The following is a 22127-nucleotide window of genomic DNA, read 5'->3' as shown; positions in this document are numbered from 1 at the left end:
GTCTGATATTTTATTTTCTTTAACTACAGTCACCACGGTACCATATGGTTTCTCCTATGCAAATATTCCTCCTTAACGTCGGTCGAATGACTGGGGTAGGCGGAGCCTAGGAGGGATCATGTGACCAGCTTTGCTGGGCTCTTTGCCATTTCCTGTTGGGGAGGAGAATATCCCACAAGTAAGGATGACGCCGTGGACCGGACACACCGTTGGAGAAAGAAATTTATCAGGTAAACATAAATTCTGTTTTTGACCACATCATCCTCTTTATGCATGTTGTCTTACTCCAAGCTGTATAGGCTCGAAAGCCTACTACCAATTAAGCATATTAGGTGATGTGCATCTCTGTAATGAGAAGGGGTGTGGTCTAATGACATCAACACCCTATATCAGGTGTGCATAATTATTAGGCAACTTCCTTTCCTTTGGCAAAATGGGTCAAAAGAAGGACTTGACAGGCTCAGAAAAGTCAAAAATAGTGAGATATCTTACAGAGGGATGCAGCACTCTTAAAATTGCAAAACTTCTGAAGCGTGATCATCGAACAATCAAGCGTTTCATTCAAAATAGTCAACAGGGTCGCAAGAAGCGTGTGGAAAAACTAAGGAGCAAAATAACTGCCCATGAACTGAGAAAAGTCAAGCGTGCAGCTGCCAAGATGCCACTTGCTACCAGTTTGGCCATATTTCAGAGCTACAACATCACTGGAGTGCCCAAAAGCACAAGGTGTGCAATACTCAGAGACATGGCCAAGGTAAGAAAGGCTGAAAGACGACCACCACTGAACAAGACACACAAGCTGAAACGTCAAGACTGGGCCAAGAAATGTCTCAAGACTGATTTTTCTAAGGTTTTATGGACTGATGAAATGAGAGTGAGTCTTGATGGGCCAGATGGATGGGCCCGTGGCTGGATTGGTAAAGGGCAGAGAGCTCCAGTCCGACTCAGACGCCAGCAAGGTGGAGGTGGAGTACTGGTTTGGGCTGGTATCATCAAAGATGAGCTTGTGGGGCCTTTTCGGGTTGTGGATGGAGTCAAGCTCAACTCCCAGTCCTACTGCCAGTTTCTGGAAGACACCTTCTTCAAGCAGTGGTACAGGAAGAAGTCTGCATCCTTCAAGAAAAACATGATTTTCATGCAGGACAATGCTCCATCACACGCGTCCAAGTACTCCACAGCGTGACTGGCAAGAAAGGGTATAAAAGAAGAAAATCTAATGACATGGCCTCCTTGTTCACCTGATCTGAACCCCATTGAGAACCTGTGGTCCATCATCAAATGTGAGATTTACAAGGAGGCAAAACAGTACACCTCTCTGAACAGTGTCTGGGAGGCTGTGGTTGCTGCTGCACGCAATGTTGATGGTGAACAGATCAAAGCACTTACAGAATCCATGGATGGCAGGCTTTTGAGTGTCCTTGCAAAGAAAGGTGGCTATATTGGTCACTGATTTGTTTTTGTTTTGTTTTTGAATGTCAGAAATGTATATTTGTGAATGTTGAGATGTTATATTGGTTTCACTGGTAAAAATAAATAATTGAAATGGGTATATATTTGTTTTTTGTTAAGTTGCCTAATAATTATGCACAGTAATAGTCACCTGCACACACAGATATCCCCCTAAAATAGCTAAAACTAAAAACAAACTAAAAACTACTTCCAAAACTATTCAGCTTTGATATTAATGAGTTTTTTGGGTTCATTGAGAACATGGTTGTTGTTCAATAATAAAATTAATCCTCAAAAATACAACTTGCCTAATAATTCTGCACTCCCTGTTTGTCCTATAAAAATAAATATTTTGCCTGAAAAAAAACTTTTACAAACCAGCTTAAACTTGCTGCTAACTTTTATAAACTCAGCAAAGTGAGAGATGAGTAGAACTGGCATTACACAATGTTAATAATATAATAATAATATAGTTTCTATTACAGTCACTTTGTATGTGCCATTAATGTTTAAAGGGACATTAAACTCAAAATGTAACGTCATTGAGTTTTGCATAGTACACATATTTTGCAATGTACTTTCATTATTTATTTTTTCCCACTATTCTGTAAATTGGTTTGGAGAATGTGTGTATTTTGGCTCACCTAACTAGTACTTACCAGGTGAGACCCATTCTGTGGGGTGGACTGAATCTGAATTCCCCTTTTTACCACCTGTGCGGTGCCTTATCTTCCCTTATCATTGGCTCTTTTTGTCACAGGAGGGACAGAGCTAAGTCTCTCTCCTATTACTTGCATAGAGCATTTTTATACTGTAGTTTATATATTTTTTTACTAGCCAGTTCTGCTGGCCACTGGTTGCAGGTATAACATTTGGGTAGTGCTATTTGCCTTGTGGTTAGAAGTTATACACGAGTTTGTATGCATGCAGAGGGCAAATTATCTTATGTGGTCTGTGTGCATTTTTTTTTAATGATATTTATTCTGGGGAGGTCTGTATGTTTGTAAATGTACACACCAGGTAGGGAAACTGATGCTACTGAGAACTCTGTAAGTCTGACACTATATATAGTAGTCCTCTTGTGCTGAATGGCTTCTGTTTGGTTTTGTTATTTTGAGACAAACTGACTTGTTTTAAAGCTATGCAGATCAGCAAACACGGTGGATATCCAAAATGCTCATAATATGTATGTGCAAGATATGGCTCCTCACTTGAAACAAATGATTCTCTTATACTAAAAGCCATTCCGGGAGTCAAACATTATTCAGTGGGCTCTGACATCTGAACACAGACAAGGGTTGTATTTTCATCTCTTTTTGGTAAAGAAATTGGACAGCTCATGGAAATCAGTTCTGGATATTAGGTCACTCAGTAATTTTCTGCTGGCAAGGAAATTCCATGTGGAATCTGGAAATAACCCCTTATTGAAGCTTTTCTGGTTTCTATAGATCTCATGGACACCTATTTCTTCATTCCAGAGGTGGACAGTTACGTCAGTGGTTTATCAAAACATTTGTACAATAATCTGTAGCGCTACAACTAGTCTTTTTCATTGTTGTAATAAAAAACACTAAGCAGTGAGTTATAATTAATAGAAATAATTGCAGCATCTATTATTCATCATTTTAAAAGGACTTTGCCTTCTTTTTTTTTTATAAACTTCATTTGTGCAGAGCCCATTGCTTCTTGTCACATCCCCACAAGGGGGCTGGGGGTCTCTACAGGAAGACATATATAGCTTGATGTCATATTTTTTTCACTGGAACATTTCAATAAATCTTTACTGTGATCGTGACTCTAATGTTTCGGGGATAATATATCCCCTTCCTCAGACATCTGAGGAAGGGGATATATTATCCCGGAAGCGTTACAGTCACGATCACAGTAAAGATTTATCGAAATGTTCCAGTGAGTGCAAGTTTTTTCTTTACAAATATTGATGTCCACTAGCACCCTGGCAGTTGACCTGAAAGTGAGAGTGCACGTCCCTGCTAATTACAAGCAGTGAACATACAGGCGACGTTTCGGGCTTGAGAAAGGGCAAACGCCCGAAACGTCGCCTGTATGTTCACTGCTTGTAATTAAAATTGTTAAAATATATACGGAGTGCTGCAGTCATTTCTACAGTTTATTTATTTATATATATATATATATATATATATATATATATCTCTATTCAGTCTATAGTCATTATTGTTATTATACTGAAAAATGATCTATATGCTCATGATCATTCCTAAATGGGAATTGGGACATATCTGCATTTTCTTGGATAAGTCATATGAGTTAACACTATTGACTATATTTGACACTATTTATAAGTTGTGTTGGTACTTTGTAACATTGTTACACATTTGCACTTATAGCTCTATATGCTATTTTTTTTTTGCACTTTTGCATTATTTTGCACTTTTGGAATATATTATGTAATATATGTTAGTGTTTCCACTGTAACTTTTGTTATATATGTTAATGTTGCCACTGTAGCTACAGGTGAGCTGTAGATAAGGTATATTCTTCCATACAGGTGGACATTTTTGTATATTAATTTTTATACATCCATACTGAGTACTGCACTTTATCACATTTTTATATTTTACATATTTACATTTACATTTTTTTGCATCATTGTATGCACGTATGTTTAGCACTCATTAGTATTGGGTTGGCGTATCCAACATATCTAATAGTTTATATTCACACTTCAATTCTGACCTCTCTCTTTAACATCTTCCTGGAGCTTGGAACACATGCAGTCTGTGGGGGTCACCGTGAAGAAATTAATAATATATATTAATACATTTCACTGACCAAACTGATTACCTTTGCTCATTTTGAAATGTTTTCATTAGCATGAAATTTTCAATTGATGCTGCATGAGGCATCATGGAAATGAATTCATCCCATTGTATAAAATACTAAATCTGCCTTTATAAACAATCTAGCATATTTTGTTTTTGCATAATCATGACTTATACCATGTGACCTGTAATGTTATAGCTAGTTATGTAAGCTATGGTCTGTATATATGATTTTTAAAAATAGCACTGCGGAATCTGTTATTAGCGCTGTGGAATCTGTTATTAGCGCTGTGGAATCTGTTATTAGCGCTGTGGAATCTGTTATTAGCACTGCAGAATCTGTTATTAGCACTGCGGAATCTGTTATTAGCGCTGCGGAATCTGTTGACGCTCTACAAAAAACTCATAATAAAACATATAATATTGTTATATCTTTATTAAAGATAAGCAAGGTATTCAATGCAATTTCTCACTAGTCCGGGATGTTATTATAGTTATCAGAATATAATAATATGAAAAAGAAAATGTCTCTAATTTCTAGTGCCCAATTACTAATTAGAGTGTATATAATAGTGATTTACTCAATGAACATGAAAGTAAAAAATAAAATTTAATGATTCAAATGCAGTATTACAAGACTTTTTTCTCTTTATTTGTATTATCAAATTTACTTAAAGTAATGTTTATCTTCTTGAACCAACCACCAGCGTTGCCACACGGCACACTGATTCTAATGTGCTGTCGGGTCTTTGTGGAAAGATACATGAGCGCTATTGCCCAGGGGAATCCCATTTCCATCATTGTAAACCATAAATCTGATTGACTATTTACTTGGAGAACTGCCTAATATAATATTGCTTTGTGAGACCTTTCTAAAAGGAGCGGACCAAAACTTACTTTTCTGACACTTTATTATATTGCCACGCATCAGTACTTGCAGCACTCAAAACAATTAATCTTGCGATTTACTGTTTACATTGAAGTGACGGTATAGCTGATTTGCGCATAAGAAGTTTCTCACTAATGTGAGCGTGCAACTACTAATAAGTAGAGGGCGTGTGGGGCCGTTCTCTACATCACTACATTACAGAAAAGACAATGGAAGGGGGCAGAGGGAATGTAAATAAATGAATTTAAAATAAAATATAATATAGCGGTATTTATGGGGATGTTGAATCCTTACTACAGGTGCGTTTAAAACTATAATAATTTACCAGCACTTTTATTCTCCTGATATCGTTGGTTAAAAAGCATATCTAGGTAGGCTCAGGAGCCAAAATACACTACTGGGAGCTAGCTGTTAGCTAAGCACATACCTCTTGTTATTGACTTACCAGATGTGTTTAGCTAGCTCCCAGTAGTGCACTGCTGCTCTAGAACTGATTTGAACTATGTATTTAATCTCCATTGCAGGGATTAAACACAGTAATAACTAGTGCAAGAATACAAACTTTAACATATTAGAACATTTTATTTTTCCCCTCTTTATGTCCCTTTTAATCAGGTACAGTCTCACAACTTATATGTGCTAACAGTCCTGATTTTGTATGTGGATTGGGAGGTTCATTTATCTCAAATATATTTATTTATTTACTTTTTAATTTTTCTAGATTCGAAATACACTGGAGAAAATACAAAGCCAGCTGTTTAAAGATGATGTAAATGGAAAAACACTAAACTCCACACAGGATAAGGTAAGGGTCTTGTGCGTTCTTATTGTTTATACATTCAGAATTTCTTCTAATTGTATTTGTTTTAATTCTTAAACATTGTTCTAAATTGAGAAGGAAGTGTATTGGGAAAACCTTGCCCTGGTTGTAATTCGCCCACAGAAATAGAACTAGGACTAAAAGTGGCTTCTTAATTGTTTAGTTAGAATTGAAATAGTGCTGAATTATCTAAAGATCTCTGCTCAGATGAGATGATCTAAAATAACCCTACACTGTATGATCCCTCGTAATATTCTAGAAAGGCAAATCTCGCTATATCTCTCTAAGGAGCGTTCCCTGTATTTGTGGAAGAAGAGACAAGCACAGTGCAATATAACACCGTATAGCATGAGAGTTTTGTGGCATTTACACTTTGCACTTTGTATTTTTATTTACTTTTGAGTTTGTCCTTTTCTACTTTCTATTTTGTATTTTAATGCATTTAGATTCTGTGTACAGCAATGTATTTTAGATCTGTGATTTAACAAATTCTAACTATGATTTGAATGTTTTTGTGTAACACCTAAGACTGTGTGCACATAGGGTGAGCTTTTCCTTTAATGGGACAGTAAACTTGAAATTACTCTTATCATGATTCAGATGGAGCATTCAATTTTAAACAACTTAAAAGCATAAGTAAGTAGGCTCAAGAACAGCAATACACTACTGGAAGCTACCTACTGATTTGTGGCTGCACATATTTGCCTCTTGTCATTTGCTCAACAGATGTGTTCAGGTAGTTCCCAGAAGTGCATTACTGCTCTTGAGGTTTTACTCTTTAATTAAAGCATACAAAAAGAAAAAGCAAATTTGATATTAGAAGTAAATTGTAAAGTTGTTTAAAATTTCCTCCTCTGTCTGAATCATGAAAATTTTATTTTTTCTTTACTGTACCATTAAGGACGTTTGTGTGGTGCAATTTGTCCATTTAAAGGCTGTATACATTGTGTGTGAGCATGGGGTGAGCTGTACCTTTAAGGCTGTGTGCTTGTGCATTTGTACCATTAAGACTGTGCGTTGGCTTTGTGTGTGTGCATTCTTCTTTAAGACTGTGTAAGCATGGAGTGATCTGTCACTTTAAAGGCTGTGTGTGTGCCTATCCCTTTAAGACTGTGCTTGTTGTGGAAACTGTTCCTTTTAAAGGCTGTGTGAGGGGTGTGTGTGCTTGTCCCATACTATATCTGTGGAGTAAGTTGTCAATTTAAAGGCTGTGTGCATTATATTTGCCTGTCCCTTTAAGACTGAGTGTCCCTTTAAGGTTGTGTGCATACAGTGATTTGCCCATTTAAGACTGTGCATTTAGTGTAAATTGTCTGTTTAAAGCCCATGAGGATTGCATGTGCCTGTTCTTTCAATACTGTGCGAGCATGAGGCTGCCTTCTTAGAAGTACTGTGACTTTAAATTGACCAGCAATAGGGGAACCGGCATTAAACATAATTACATTATATTTTATATGTATTTTTAAAGGATATTCTCTATTAGACTAACCTTGCTGTTGTGTTAAAAAAAAATCCAAAAACAATCTAAAAGTTGTCTCCCAAAATGAAAGCGAGTTCAGGAAAGCAGCACATCAGGGGCCCGATCTGATATGCAGCGTCACCCGCAAAAGCCGGCGACGCCAAATTTTGCGCGGGTTTGGTATCACAAATACGGCGTAACATAGAAGTTAAGTTCATATATTTTTGCCTTCGGCCGTAGTTTTTTGGCCCATAGACAGGTATACCAAACCCGCGCAGTTTGGTATCCAATATACAGCGTAAGGACTTACGTGGCGAAAATGGAGAAATCTTTCTCCATTTTCACCTCGCCACAAATTGCAGGCGTAGTAAGCCTTACGCTGAGTATTGGAGCCCCGTAACTCCCTAAACTGCCTGCAAAATAAAACCTAACACCTAACGCATGCGCAATGTCTATCTACCTGTGAACCGCAATCCCCCGCCGCAATCCCTAATAAAGTGTTTAACCCCTAAACCGCCGCTCCCGGACCCCGCCGCCAGCTACATTAAATGTCTAACCCCCTAATGTGATCCCACTACACCGCCGCCACCTATATTAAAATTATTACCCCCTAATGTGAGCCCCTACCCCGCCGCCACCTACATTAAAGTGATAACCCCCTAATGTGAGCTCCTACCCCGCCGCCACCTATATTAAAATTATTACCCCCTAATGTGAGCCCCTACCCCGCCGCAACCTACATTAAAATGATAACCCTTTAATGTGAGCCCCCTACACCACCGCCACCTATATTAAAATTATTAACCCCTAATCTAATCCTCCTACACCGCCACCACCTATATTAAATATATTAACCACTAAACCTAAGTCTAACCCCAACAGCCCCTAACGTAAGTATTATTAAAATAAATCTAAATAATATTAATAATATTAACTAATTTATTCCTATTTAAATCTAAATACTTACCTATAAAATAAACCCTAAGATAGCTACAATATAATTAATAATTACATTGTAGCTATTTTAGGGTTTATGTATATTTTACAGGTAACTTGGTATTTATTTTAACTAGGTACAATAGCTATTAAATAGTTAATAACTATTTAATAGCTACCTAGTTAAAATAATTACCAAATTACCTGTAAAATAAATCCTAACCTAAGTTACAAATACACCTACACTATCAATAAATTAATTAAATAAACTACAATTATCTAAACTAAAATATAATTAAATACACTAAACTATATTACCAAAAAAACACACTAAATTACAAAAAATAAAAAAATATTACAAGGATTTTAAGCTAATTACACCTAATCTAAGCCCCCTAATAAAATAACAAAGCCCCCCAAAATAAAAAATGCCCCTACCCTAAACTAAATTACAAAAGTAATCAGCTCTATTAACAGCCCTTAAAAGGGCCTTTTGTGGGGCATTGCCCCAAAGTAATCAGCTCTTTTACCTGTAAAAAAACAAAAAAAACAACCCCCCCCATTACAACCCACCACCCACACACCCCTACTCTAAAACCCACCCATTCCCCTTTTAAAAAAACCTAAGTCTAACCCCCAAGTGGTCCTTAACTGTCCTGACGACCGGCGGAGAAGGTCCTGTTCCAGGCGGCAACCTCTTCTTCTTCCAGGAACCAGCCGGCGCGGAGCGGAGGAGTTGAAGACCGATGACCGCAGAACTGAAGACCGTCCTCACTGGAACTGAAGACCGGCGACGCTGGAACTGAAGACCGGAGCCATGGAGTGTGGAGGATCCTCTTTATACGATCGCCGCCGTACACTGAATAGGAATTCAAGGTACGCAATAAAAAATGGCGTCCCTTGAATTCCTATTGGCTGATTTGAGCCTTCAAATTCAAATCAGCCAATCGGATGATAGCTACTTTAATTCTATTGGCTGATTTGAATAGCCAATAGAATCAGAGCTACTGTAATTCTATTGGCTGATTAGAATGTATAATTAGAATTCGAATTATAAATATAATATTTAATATAGGTGGCGGCGTTGTAGGAGGCTCAGATTAGGGGGTAATACAGTTAATATAGGTGGCGGCGGGGTCCGGGAGCGGCGGTTTAGGGGTTAATACATTTATTGTTAGGAGTGAGAGGGGGGATTGCGGATAGAAGGGTATACGTGTCGGGCTATGTTTGGGAGGCGTGTTAGACAGTAACGGGATATTTAATATTTTAGTCAGTTTTTTTTAGGCGGCGGCAGTTTCTAAAGTGCCGTAAGTCACTGGCGACTCCAGAAATTTGTACTTACGCAGATTTCTGGACATCGCTAGTTTGTTAGACTTACGGCACTTTAGCAACTGCCGGCGCCGTATATGTGATAGGTCGCTGTGCGAGCTGAAACTACGGGCGGCGCAGGTTTCCACGCTTGCGCAGAAACCTGCGCCGTATATATCAGATCGCGCCCCAGTTTTGTTTAGTGTTTCGTTTCCCTTTAACTGATAACCAGAAGCTAATAAATATAAGTTATTTATCAGCATAATGGTGCAACATGAATTGATCTTAGAATGGGAAAGGATGAATGGGCTCTGCCAGGATTAGTTCCTGCCAGTTAATTGAGCCATCTTACTGGTCGTCAGCTATGTTTTGTTTCTTACACTTTTTTTTTTTTTTTTTTTTTTTATATAACCTATTTCTCTAGCATGCTTTACTCCCCCCCCCTTATCACTCCACTCCTTTGTACAATTTCCTTTTACTTGAGGCCAGTCATTTTTTAATTAATATTATTGGCACCAGCTGCTTTATATGATTTGTACCCGTATTTTAATTATGTGCTTACCCTTCTACATTTCCTTGTAGCAATACGTTTTTCCATTCGGCAATTTGTATTGAGATTTAAATTGGCAGGAAAACATCTTGAGTTTTTTTTTTGTTTTGTTATATATATATATATATATATATATATATATATATATATATATATATATATATATATATATATATATATATATATATATATATTTCTTTCATGTAATTGGCAAGAGTCCATGAGCTAGTGACGTATGGGATATACAATCCTACCAGGAGGGGCAAAGTTTCCCAAACCTCAAAATGCCTATAAATACACCCCTCACCACACCCACAATTCAGTTTTACAAACTTTGCCTCCTATGGAGGTGGTGAAGTAAGTTTGTGCTAAGATTTCTATGTTGATATGTGCTTCTCAGCATTGTCTCAGCATTGTCTCAGAGTACAGCGAATGTCAGAGGGACGTGACGGGAGTATCACTTATTGAATGCAATGGTCTTCCTAACGGGGATCTATTTCATAGGTTCTCTGTTATCAGTCGTAGAGATTCATCTCCTACCTCCCTTTTCAGATTGACGATATACTCTCATATACCATTACCTCTACTGATAACTGTTTCAGTACTGGTTTGTCTATCTGCTATATGTGGATGCGTGTCTTTTGGTAAGTATGTTTTTTTATTACTTAAGACACCTCAGCTATGGTTTGGCACTTTATGCATTTATATAAAGTTCTAAAAATATGTATTGTACTTATATTTGCCATGAGTCAGGTTCATGTATTTCCTTCTGCAGACTATCAGTTTCATATTTGGGGAAAATAAACATTTTTAAGAAATATTTTTCTTACCTGGGGTTTAGTCTTTTTTTCAATTGACTACTTTCTTGCAATTTGCAGGAGGTATTAGGCCCGCGGGTGCGCCAAATGCTAGACTTTATTGCGTCATTTTTTGCGCGAGAATTTTTTTGGCGCGAAAAATATGTCTATGATGCAACTTCGTAATTTCCGGCGTCATACTTGACGCCAAAGCCTTACACACGGTTGCGTCATTAGTGACGCAAGTGTGTCATTTCCGGTTATTATTGGCGGCAAAACTTTTTCATTATTTTATTACCCCATTGATGTTTGCCTCTTGCCTTTTTCTCTATCAGAGGGCTATGCTATTTGCATTTTTTCCCATTCCTGAAACTGTCATATAAGGAAATTGATCATTTTGCTTTATATGTTGTTTTTTCTTTTACATTTTGCAAGATGTCTCAATCTGATCCTGCCTCAGAAGTTTCTGCTGGAACATTGCTGCCTGACATCGGTTCTACCAAAGCTAAGTGCATTTGTTGTAAGATTGTGGAAATTATTTCGCCGAATGTCATTTGTAATAGTTGTCATGATAAACTTTTACATGCAGATAGTGTGTCCATCAGTAATAGTACATTGCCAGTTGCAGTTCCTTCAACTTCTAATGTACATGATATACCTATGAATTTTAAAGAATTTGTTTCTGATTCTATCCAGAAGGCTTTGTCTGCATTTCCACCTTCTAATAAACGTAAAAGGTCTTTAAAAACTTCTCATTCAGTTGATGAAATTTCAAATGGCCAATAACATAATTATCCTCCTCTGATGAGGATCTGTCTGATACAGAAGATCCTTCCTCAGACATTGACACTGACAAATCTACTTATTTATTTAAAATAGAGTATATGTGTTCTTTATTAAAAGAAGTGTTAATTACTTTGGATATTGAGGTAACCAGTCCTCTTGACGTTAAGTCTAATAAACGTTTAAATGCTGTTTTTAAACCTACTGTGGTTTCTCCAGGGGTTTTTCCTATTCCTGAGGCTATTTCTGTTATGATTTCTAAGGAATGGAATAAGCCAGGTAATTCTTTTATTCCTTCTTCAAGGTTTAAAAAATTCAATCCTTTACCAGCAAATTCTATAGAGTTTTGGGAAAAAATCCCCAAAGTTGATGGGGCTATTTCTACTCTTGCTAAACATACCACTATTCCTATGGAAGATAGTACTTCCTTTAAAGATCCTTTAGATAGGGAGCTTGAATCTTATCTAAGGAAAGGCTATTTATATTCAGGTCATCTTCTCAGACCTGCAATTTCTTTGGCTGATGTTGCGGCTGCATCAACTTTCTGGTTGGAGAATTTAGTGCAACAAGAATTGGATTCTGACATATCTAGCATTATTCGCTTACTGCAATATGCTAATCATTTTATTTGTGATGCCATTTTTTATATTATCAAAATTGATGTTAGATCCATGTATTTAGCTATTTTAGCTAGAAGAGCTTTGTGGCTTAAATCTTGGAATGCTGATATGACATCTAAATCTAGATTACTATCTCTCTCTTTCCAAGGTAATAATTTATTTGGTTCTCAGTTGGATTCTATTATTTCAACTGTTACTGGGGGAAAGGGAGTTTTTATGCCTCATTATAAAAAAACCTAAGGGTAAATCTCTAAGGCTTCTAACAGTTTTCGTTCCTTTCATCAAAATAAGGAACAAAACTCAATCCTTCCCCCAAGGAATCTGTTTCCAATTGGAAGCCTTCCTCAAATTGGAATAAATCCAAGCCATTTAAGAAACCATAGTCAGCCCCTAAGTCCGCATGAAGGTGCGGCCCTCATTCCAGCTCAGCTGGTAGGGGGCAGATTAAGGGTTTTCAAGGATATTTGGATACATTCTGTCCAAAACCAGTGGATTCAGAGCATTGTCTCTCAAGGGTATCGAATAGGATTCAGAGTAAAACCTCCTGTGAGAAGATTTTTTCTCTCACGTATCCCAGCAAATCCAGTAAAAAAGCTCAGGCTTTCCTGAAGTGTGTTTCAGACCTGGAGTCTTCAGGGGTAATCATGCCAGTTCCTTTTCAGGAACAAGGTTTGGGGTTTTATTCAAATCTATTCATTTTCCCAAAGAAGGAAAATTTATTCAGACCAGTTCTGGATCTGAAAATTTTGAATAGTTATGTAAGAGTACCAACTTTCAAGATGGTGACTATAAGGACTATTCTGCCTTTTGTTCAGCGAGGACATTATATGTCCACAATAGACTTGCAGGATGCATACCTTCATATTCCGATTCATCCAGAACATTATCAGTTCCTGAGATTCTCTTTTCTAGACAAGTATTGCCAATTTGTTGCTTTTCCATTTGGCCTAGCAAAAGCTCCAATAATCTTTTCAAAGGTTCTAGATGCCCTACTCTCTGTAATCAGAGAGCAGGGTATTGCGGTGTTTCCTTTTTTGGACGATATCTTGGTACTAGCTCAGTCTTTACGTTCTGCAGAATCTCACACAAATCAACTAGTGTTGTTTCTTCAGAAACATAGTTGGAGGATCAATTTACCAAAAAGTTTCCTCAGACAAGGGTCACCTTTTTAGGCTTCCAGATAGATTCAGTGTCCATGACTCTGTCTCTAATAGACAAGAGACGTTTAAAATTGGTTGCAGACTGCCGGCACCTTCAGTCTCAGTCATTCCCTTCAGTGGCTATGTGCATGGAAGTTTTAGGTCTCATGACTGCAGCATCGGACGCGATCCCCTTTGCTCGTTTTCACATGAGACCTCTACAGCTTTGTATGCTGAACCAATGGTGCAGGGATTATACAAAGGTATCACAATTAATATCCTTAAATCCCAATGTACGACACTCTCTGACGTGGTGGATCACCATCGTTTAGTTCAAGGGGCTTCTTTTGTTCATCCAACCTGGACTGTGATCACAACAGATGCGAGTCTTTCAGGTTGGGGAGCTGTTTGGGGATCTCTGACAGCACAAGGGAAATCTCAAGAGGTGAGATTACCAATAAATATTTTAGAACTCCGTGCAATTCAGAGCTCTTTAGTTTTGGCCTCTTTTAAAGAGAGAACCGTTCATTTGTTTTCAGACAGACAATATCACAACAGTGGCATATGTCAATCATCAGGGTGGGGCTCACAGTCCCCAAGCTATGAAAGAAGTATCTCGGATACTTGCTTGGGCGGAATCCAGCTCCTGTCTAAACTCTGCGGTGCATATCCAAGGTGTAGACAATGGGGTGGCGGATTATCTCAGCCGTCAGACTTTACATCCAGGGGAGTGGTCTCTCCATCCAGATGTGTTTTCTCAGATTGTTCAGATGTGGGGTCTTCCAGAGATAGATCTCATGGCCTCTCATCTAAACAAGAAACTTCCCATATACCTGTCCAGGTCCAGGGATGTTCAGGCAGGAGCAGTGGATGCGCTGACACTTCCTTGGTGTTATCATCCTGCTTACAATTTCCCGCCTCTAGTTCTCCTTCCAAGAGTGATCTCCAAATCATCATGGAACAATCGTTTGTGTTGCTGGTGGCTCCAGCATGGCCACACAGGTTTTGGTATGCGGATCTGGTTCGGATGTCCATTTGCCAGCCTTGGCCACTTCAGTTAAGGCCGGACCTACTGTCTCAAGTTCCATTTTTCCATCAGGATCTCAAATCATTAAATTTGAAGGTATGGAAATTGAACGCTTAGTACTAAGTCATAGAGGTTTCTCTGACTCAGTGATTAATACTATGTTACAAGCTCATAAATCTGTCTTTAGAAAGATTTATTATAGAGTTTGGAAGACTTACATTTCATGGTGTTCTTCTCATAAATTCTCTTGGCATTCTTTTAGAATTCCTAGAATTTTACAGTTTCTTCAGGATGGTTTGGATAAGGGTTTGTCTGCAAGTTCCTTGAAGGGACAAATCTCTACTCTTTCTGTTTTATTTCACAGAAAGATTGCTATACTTCCTGATATTCACTGTTTTGTACGGGCTTTAGTTCGTATTAAGCCTGTCATTAAATCAATTTCTCCTCCTTGGAGTCTTAATTTGTTTTTGAAGGCTTTACAGGCTCCTCCATTTGAGCCTATGCATTCTTTGGACATTAAACTACTTTCTTGGAAAGTGTTGTTCCTTTTGGCTATCTCTTCTGCTAGAAGAGTTTCTGAGCTATCTACTCTTTCTTGTGTCTCCTTTTCTGATTTTTCATCAGGATAAGGCAGTTTTGCAGACTTCTTTTCAATTTTTACCTAAGGTTGTGAATCATAACAACATTAATTGAGAAATTGTTGTCCCTTCCTTGTGCCCTAATCCTAAGAATTCTTTGGAAAGATCCTTACATTCTTTGGATGTGGTAAGAGCTTTGAAATATTAATGTGGAAGCTACTAAAGATTTCAGGAAGACTTCCAGTCTATTTGTTTTATTTTCTGGTCCTAGGAAAGGTCAGAAGGCTTCTGCTATTTCCTTGGCTTCTTGGTTAAAACTTTTGATTCATCAAGCTTATTTGGAGTCGGGTCAGGCCCCGTCTCAGAGAATTACAGCTCATTCTACTAGATCAGTCTCCACTTCGTGGGCCTTTAAGAATGAAGCTTCAGTTGATCAGATTTGCAAAGCGGCAACTTGGTCCTCTTTGCATACATTTACTAAATTCTATCGTTTTGATGTATTTGCTTCTTCAGAAGCAGTTTTTGGTAGAAAAGTTCTTCAGGCAGCTGTTTCAGTTTGATTCTTCTGCTTTTGATTTAAGTTTTTCTTTCATTTATGAGAATAAACTTTTTTTTTTTGAGTTGTGGATTAATTTTTTCTGTGGAAAATTGCTGTTTTTATTTTTATCCCTCCCTCTCTAGTGACTCTTGCGTGGAGTTCCACATCTTGGGTATTGCTATCCCATACGTAACTAGCTCATGGACTCTTGCCAATTACATGACAGAAAACATAATTTATGTAAGAACTTACCTGATAAATTAATTTCTTTCATATTGGCAAGAGTCCGTGAGGCCCACCCTTTTTATGGTGGTTATGATTTTTTGTATAAAGCACAATTATTTACAAATTTCTTTTGTTGATTCTTTCTACTCCTTCCTTTATCACCCCACTGCTTGGCTATTCGTTAAACTGAATTGTGGGTGTGGTGAGGGATGTATTTATAGGCATTTTGAGGTTTGGGAAACTTTGCTCCTCCTTGTAGGATTGTATATCCCACACGTCACTAGCTCATGGACTCTTGCCAATATGAAAGAAATGAATTTATCAGGTAAGTTCTTACATAAATTATGTTTTATGCATAATGAAAATAATTTGCAGTATATTGTCATTATTTATTTTGCCCACTTTTCATGTAATTTTTCCTTTGAAAATTAAGTAGTTTCTAATTCTAAGAACTTGGAATGCACCCTGCTGGCTTTTTCAAGGCTAACCCTGATACATATGTTCCTAAATGTCTTTATCAGATAAAAACTGTAAAACAATTCACTTTTACATGACTAGCCTTGTTGTCTGTGGACTAAAGCCCAGATTGGCTCCTCCAAATACGGTAAATGGTGGTTGGAGTTAGGCTACTGAAAAATAAGTGTGGTTAAAAGGATGTTAATGTGTTTTTAAAAACATTAAGATTTGTCTGATATGTTATTCTATAGCAACACAACAGAAATGTCTTGTAATTACAAGGTGTTTTACTGTCTCTTATACTGAAACAAAAGTTTTAATATTTTCAGTGGCGTCACTAGGGGGGGTGCAGGGGGTTCGGGACGCACCCGGGTGGCATCCTCCAGGGGGTGACGCCACCAATTTTATTGAAATTCAAAGAAATACAATGTAGAGATGCATATATTTTTTATTAGAGGGACCAGCATTTGTGAACATTAGTGGGACTGGGGAAGTTGTAGACATTTTCATTTTTTTGCCCCTTGAGCCAGCGCTGCAATTTCCACAAATAGTTTTCCCGGCTGCTTTTGCTTGCTTGTTTGTACTTTGCTCCTCCCCTGCCCAATTTCACTATGAATGTTGTGGGCGTGCCGTGGGGCTTGCGAAGTTGTGCTGCTAGCCTAAACCTGCCTGCCTATCTGTGCTCACTGCTCAGTGACATGTGGAGCTGTGGAGTCACCCACTGCTGTGCTGTCTCTCTAAACGGGAACTGGGAAATCATGAGGGGGATGCCTGGCACCTGACCGTATGACTGTCTGACACTGTCTCTAAAGTGAAGGAGCCACGTATGATGCCCACCAGACCGGTACGGTTACGGTACACTAAGTGCACACTGAAGAGGTAGGAGGGGACGGCGTACAGGGGTCTGAGGGTGGGCAGAGAGCAGAGGTGCTTGGCCATAAGAAGCGGTAGGCACACGGCCCGGGGCTGTGCACTGACAGACTTGGAACAGAGTCAGAGAGCAGAATTTTCATAGTTTGTGCGCCTAAACCTTTTCTTTAGTGATTTATTTTTAAAGTGCTCTGTTTATCTTTCATTTGATGCTCTGCTGAGCCAGGGAGCAGCTCTAGGCATGAGCTTTATAATTAATGCAGTGCAGTTTACATATTTTGTATGTGTGTGTGCCTGTGTTTTTGTTTGTGTGTGTGCCTGAGTGTTTTTGTGTGTGTGTATCAGTGTTTTTGTGTGTCAGAGTGTTTTTGTGTGTGTGTATCAGTGTTTTTGTGTGTTTATCTGAGTGTGTTTCCGAGTGTTTGTGTGGGCATCTGAGTGTGTTTTTAAGTGTGTCTGAGTGTTTGTATGTGTGTGTGCCTGTGTTTTTGTGTTTGTGTCTGCTTTCTGGGGGGAGGGGGGTGACACCATAACTTACCGCACCGGGTGACACCAACCCTAGTGACGCCACTGAATATTTTTGTGGTATTTCAATGTCCACCAGTAAAGCAGCGGCTGCTCCCCTTATCAATCCATTAGCAATTAGGCCTAAAAATATAGGTGGGCACTTCTCGGATGTGCACCTGTATTTTGTGGGAAGGGGCAAGAGGGGTAGGACAGAGTGTCATGGGCAGAAACGGGTGTGTCGTGGGCAGGTCATGTGGATTTGGGGGGTGTGGCCAGAAAAATGATGGATGATAACAAATGGGCGCTCATGGGGGCAGCCATTGTGCTGGAGGACTGCACATTCCATAAATGGTTTAAGCAATTTGCAGGATTTTATAAACCTAGGTTATAGATTTTGCTTTTCGGCCTCTCTAGAGAGCATGGAACAAAGCACATTTATAACACAAAAACACAACATGTTTTATGGTACTTTAAGACCAGTTATACACAGACAACTTATGTTAGCTTCAAAAATGTAAAATATTCAGCTTTACAGGTATATTAAAGAGTAAATAATTCCTAAGTATTATGTAGTATTTAAGCAAATATTAACATGGGAACAGTAATAATTATGTGGTCTATTTTTGAAATATTAGTCATTTAAATACTGAAAAAATAAGTGTTAAGTTTTAGTTTCTATAAAGTAAAGGGGGTAGTGACGACAGAGATATGCAAACCAAGGTTTTGTGGAATATACTAATTTTTAAACCCTGATTAATATTATTTAAAGGGACAGTATACACTCATTTTCATATAACTGCATGTAATGGACACTACTATAAAGAATAAGATGCACAGATACGGATAATAAAATCCAGTATAAAATGGTTTAAAAACTTATTTAAAAGCTCTCAGTTTAGCTCTGTTGAAAAGGTTAGTGGAAAGCCCACTGCAAGTGGGAAATAAGACACTCCCCCTCCCCCTGCTTTTGCATATGAAAAGACCCTTCACACAAACAGGAGCAAGCTGGAGAAGGTAGCTGACGGTATTCTCATAAAACTTTGGGGCTTGGTTAGGAGTCTGAAGATCAGAGCAATGTTATTTAAAAATAAGCAAAAATATCCATTTTGTTAAGAAAAAAAAACTTTGTGGGCTATATAAATAGATTATCTACAACACATTTATGCAAAGAAAAAATGAGTGTATAATGTCCCTTTAAGTCTCTTTACTATTACTATAACTGAACAACTCTACACAGTCATAATTTACACAACTTATTTGTCCCTGTTCTCAGGAGAAGAGATTAGATCAAGGTTTCACCATGGAGACCCTGTTAATATAAGAATAAGAATATAAACTGAGAGTAAAACTACACATTTGTGATTGCTTCTCATTTGTTTACCAGCAGTATCCTTATTTGGAGTAGCACAGGAGTGCAACTTTGACAAAATAGTTAGCCCCTTTGCAGTATTTAAAGGGACATAAAAGTACAAAAATAAAATGCTCTAAAGTGTTCAACCTTTTTTTAATTATACTATTGTTTGCAAAGGGTTAAACATATAGGTAAATTAAAGGGACAGTCTAGTCCAAAATAAACTTTCATGATTCAGATAGGGCGTGTAATTTTAAACAATTTTCCAATTTACTTGTATCACCAATTTTGCTTTGTTCTCTTGGTATTCTTAGTTGAAAGCTAAACCTAGGAGGTTCATATGCTAATTTCTTAGACCTTGAAGGCTGCCTCTTTTCAGAATGCATTTTAACAGTTTTTCACCACTAGAGGGTGTTAGTTCATGTGTGTCATATAGATAACATTGAGCTCACGCACGTGGAGTTACCTGGGAGCCAGCACTGATTGACTAAAATGCAAGTCTGTCAAAATAACTGAAATAAAGGGGCAGTCTGCAGAGGCTTAGATACAAGATAATCAGAGAGGTAAAAAGTGTATTCATATAACCGTGTTGGTTATGCAAAACTGGGGAATGGGTAATAAAGGGATTATCTATCTTTTTAAACAATACAAATTCTGGTGTGGAATGTCCCTTTAAGATCCACAGTAGCAATGCACTTATCCGAGCTAGCTGGACACATCTGTGAGCCAATGACAAGAGGTATAAGTGTGTAGCTATCAGCTACAAACTTGCTACCAGTAGTGCATATCTGCTTCTGAGCCTATCTAGATATGCTTTTCAACAAAGTACATCAAGGGAACAAAAACATTGATAATAGAAGTAAATTGAAAAATTCCATGCTATATCTGAGTCATAAATGTTTAAATTCAATTTTCATGTTGCTTTAAATACATTGAGTGTGCTCTAACAAAATAGAACATTTTATTTTTACACCAGAATGTCTCTTTAATACTTCTAAACACATTTTTGTAGGAATGTAACGTGGTTGGCTCATATGGCGTCACTCAGTAATTTACAGCACTTCACAGCTCATTAATTAGCTTACTAATGCATATTCTGTGTAACTGTCCTATTAACAGTCAGCTGACTACATTATTTTGGTATTCTGTAGAATGACCATAACATTATAGTTCCCACATCTCCTCCTTTATTTAAACAGTCTATTACAAGCTTGTTATTCCATATTATAGGCTTGTAATTCCTTAGTGTGGTCAATTTTCTGGTTATGGATAATTTATGACACACCATACAAATGTATTTGTCTTTATCTTGTTACTTTGTCCTGCTCCACTGTCACTACAAGTTATTTAATTATTCACAAGCCATTAATTCAGCATAAAATTATTTGAATGCCATTCAAAATGAATAAAGTGACAATAGAGAAATAAAGATAAAGAAAATCGGATTTGAACAGTGCATCTCCATTTATCAAATGGCAGACTGACAAGGTTCACTGTCATGAATCATGTCCGCCAAGCCTGCATGATCCCCTCTACAAACCCTGTAGCATGTGTAACTCATAAGTGTCCAGGAAAACATGGCTGAGGTGGCAATCCTACTCACGCAAGCCTAAAAGCTGGGCCTCCGAAGCTGCTCTCACAGCTTGATATATGGGGCCATAGCCTGTTTTTTTTTTTTTTTCCCTGCACTGTTTTACACTTTACAAACCTTTTGTAATGTTCAACACTATATAGCTAAAGATATACATACAAAATAAATGTTTCTAAAGTGTTTGACATTTTTTTAGACAAATTTGCATTGTTTTGCAGTCCTGTTATACACCCTTAAAAATAATCTCTCCTCTAATGAGGCTAATTAGGAACAGATACAAAATATCTACTACACTGATTGAGAAATCATTGTGTAGAATGTAGCAGAGTAAAGCTTGTGAATAGGTACTTCCAATCCTTAGGAGAAATGGCGCAGGGGGAGGGGACAGAATTTTCAGAGCCAAGTAGAATTAAGAAGCAAAACAATAATAAAGTGTACTGTAAGGATTTTTTGCATAATTAAATATTTTGTATTGCAATTTAAAAGCCTTTTATTTCCCTTTAAAGTTTCATGTAACTTTCATTTTTGAAAAAGAAGCAATGGTGATATTAGTACACGTATTACCAATCTCTATTACACGCCCAGTTCAGAGAGGAAGTTTAAATTAAAAGTACCTCAAACAATGACGGTACCGCACTCTGTGTCAACAACAGATATTTATTAGAAAGTTACTTCCTGATATACAAAGTTGCCATAACATCTTCCATAAACATAATAAAGGAACTATCTGCAGGTGGAAAAGGGTTCACAGGTATAGAGCAAAAGTGCACTGCCAAAAAGCACATTAAATATCTTCTCTCAATTAAAGGGACACTAAACCCAAATTTTTTCTTTCATGATTCAGATAGAGCATGCAATTTTAAACTACTTTTATAATTTACTCCTATTTTTAATTTTTCTTCTTTCTCTTGCTATCTTTATTTAAAAAGCAGGAATGTAAAACTTAGGAGCCAGCCCAATTTTGGTTCAAAGACTGGATAGCATTTGCATATTGGTGAAAAAATTTCAGCCACCAATAAGCAAGTGTAACCCAGGTTCTGAAGCAAACATGGGTCGGCTCCTAAGCTTTTACATTCCTGCTTTTTAAATAAAGATAGCTAAAGAATAAAGAAAAAATGATAATGGAAGTATGCTTAAAATTGCATGTTCTATCTGACTCGTGAAAGAAATTTTTTTTTGTGTCCTTTTAAGGACAACACAGTCTACAATTCTACAAAGTTCCTTAATCCTATAGATGTCTGCAGAGGCTTTATAAATGTTTTTGAAATATTATTTCAAATATTATTTATCCTGCTAGTACGAAAATTGGCTTGTGCAATAAATTACATTTCAGATATTAAAGGGACAAGAAACCCCAATTTTTATTTCATGTTTAAAATAGAGCATATAATCTTATGTTGAAGGGCAGAGGCGGCTCTAGACTAAGGATTCAA

The 22127-nt window shown here is 37.6% G+C and overlaps 1 protein-coding gene across 1 annotated transcript in view; it reads left to right on the top strand.

Moving 5' to 3' along the window:
• The window catches only part of CCDC68 (coiled-coil domain containing 68), a 181845-nt gene that overhangs the window by 57210 nt on the left and 102508 nt on the right, over positions 1-22127 (top strand). Inside the window, exon 3 of the mRNA XM_053701128.1 lies at positions 5861-5944. Within this exon, the coding sequence (XP_053557103.1) occupies positions 5861-5944 (84 nt within the window). The remainder of the gene's footprint in view (positions 1-5860; positions 5945-22127) is intronic.

This window comes from Bombina bombina, chromosome 2 (genome assembly GCF_027579735.1).
Source record: "Bombina bombina isolate aBomBom1 chromosome 2, aBomBom1.pri, whole genome shotgun sequence".
Taxonomy (NCBI): Eukaryota; Metazoa; Chordata; class Amphibia; order Anura; family Bombinatoridae; genus Bombina; species Bombina bombina.
Note: the sequence above shows the minus strand (reverse complement) of the source record. Positions and strands in the feature narration are given on the sequence as shown.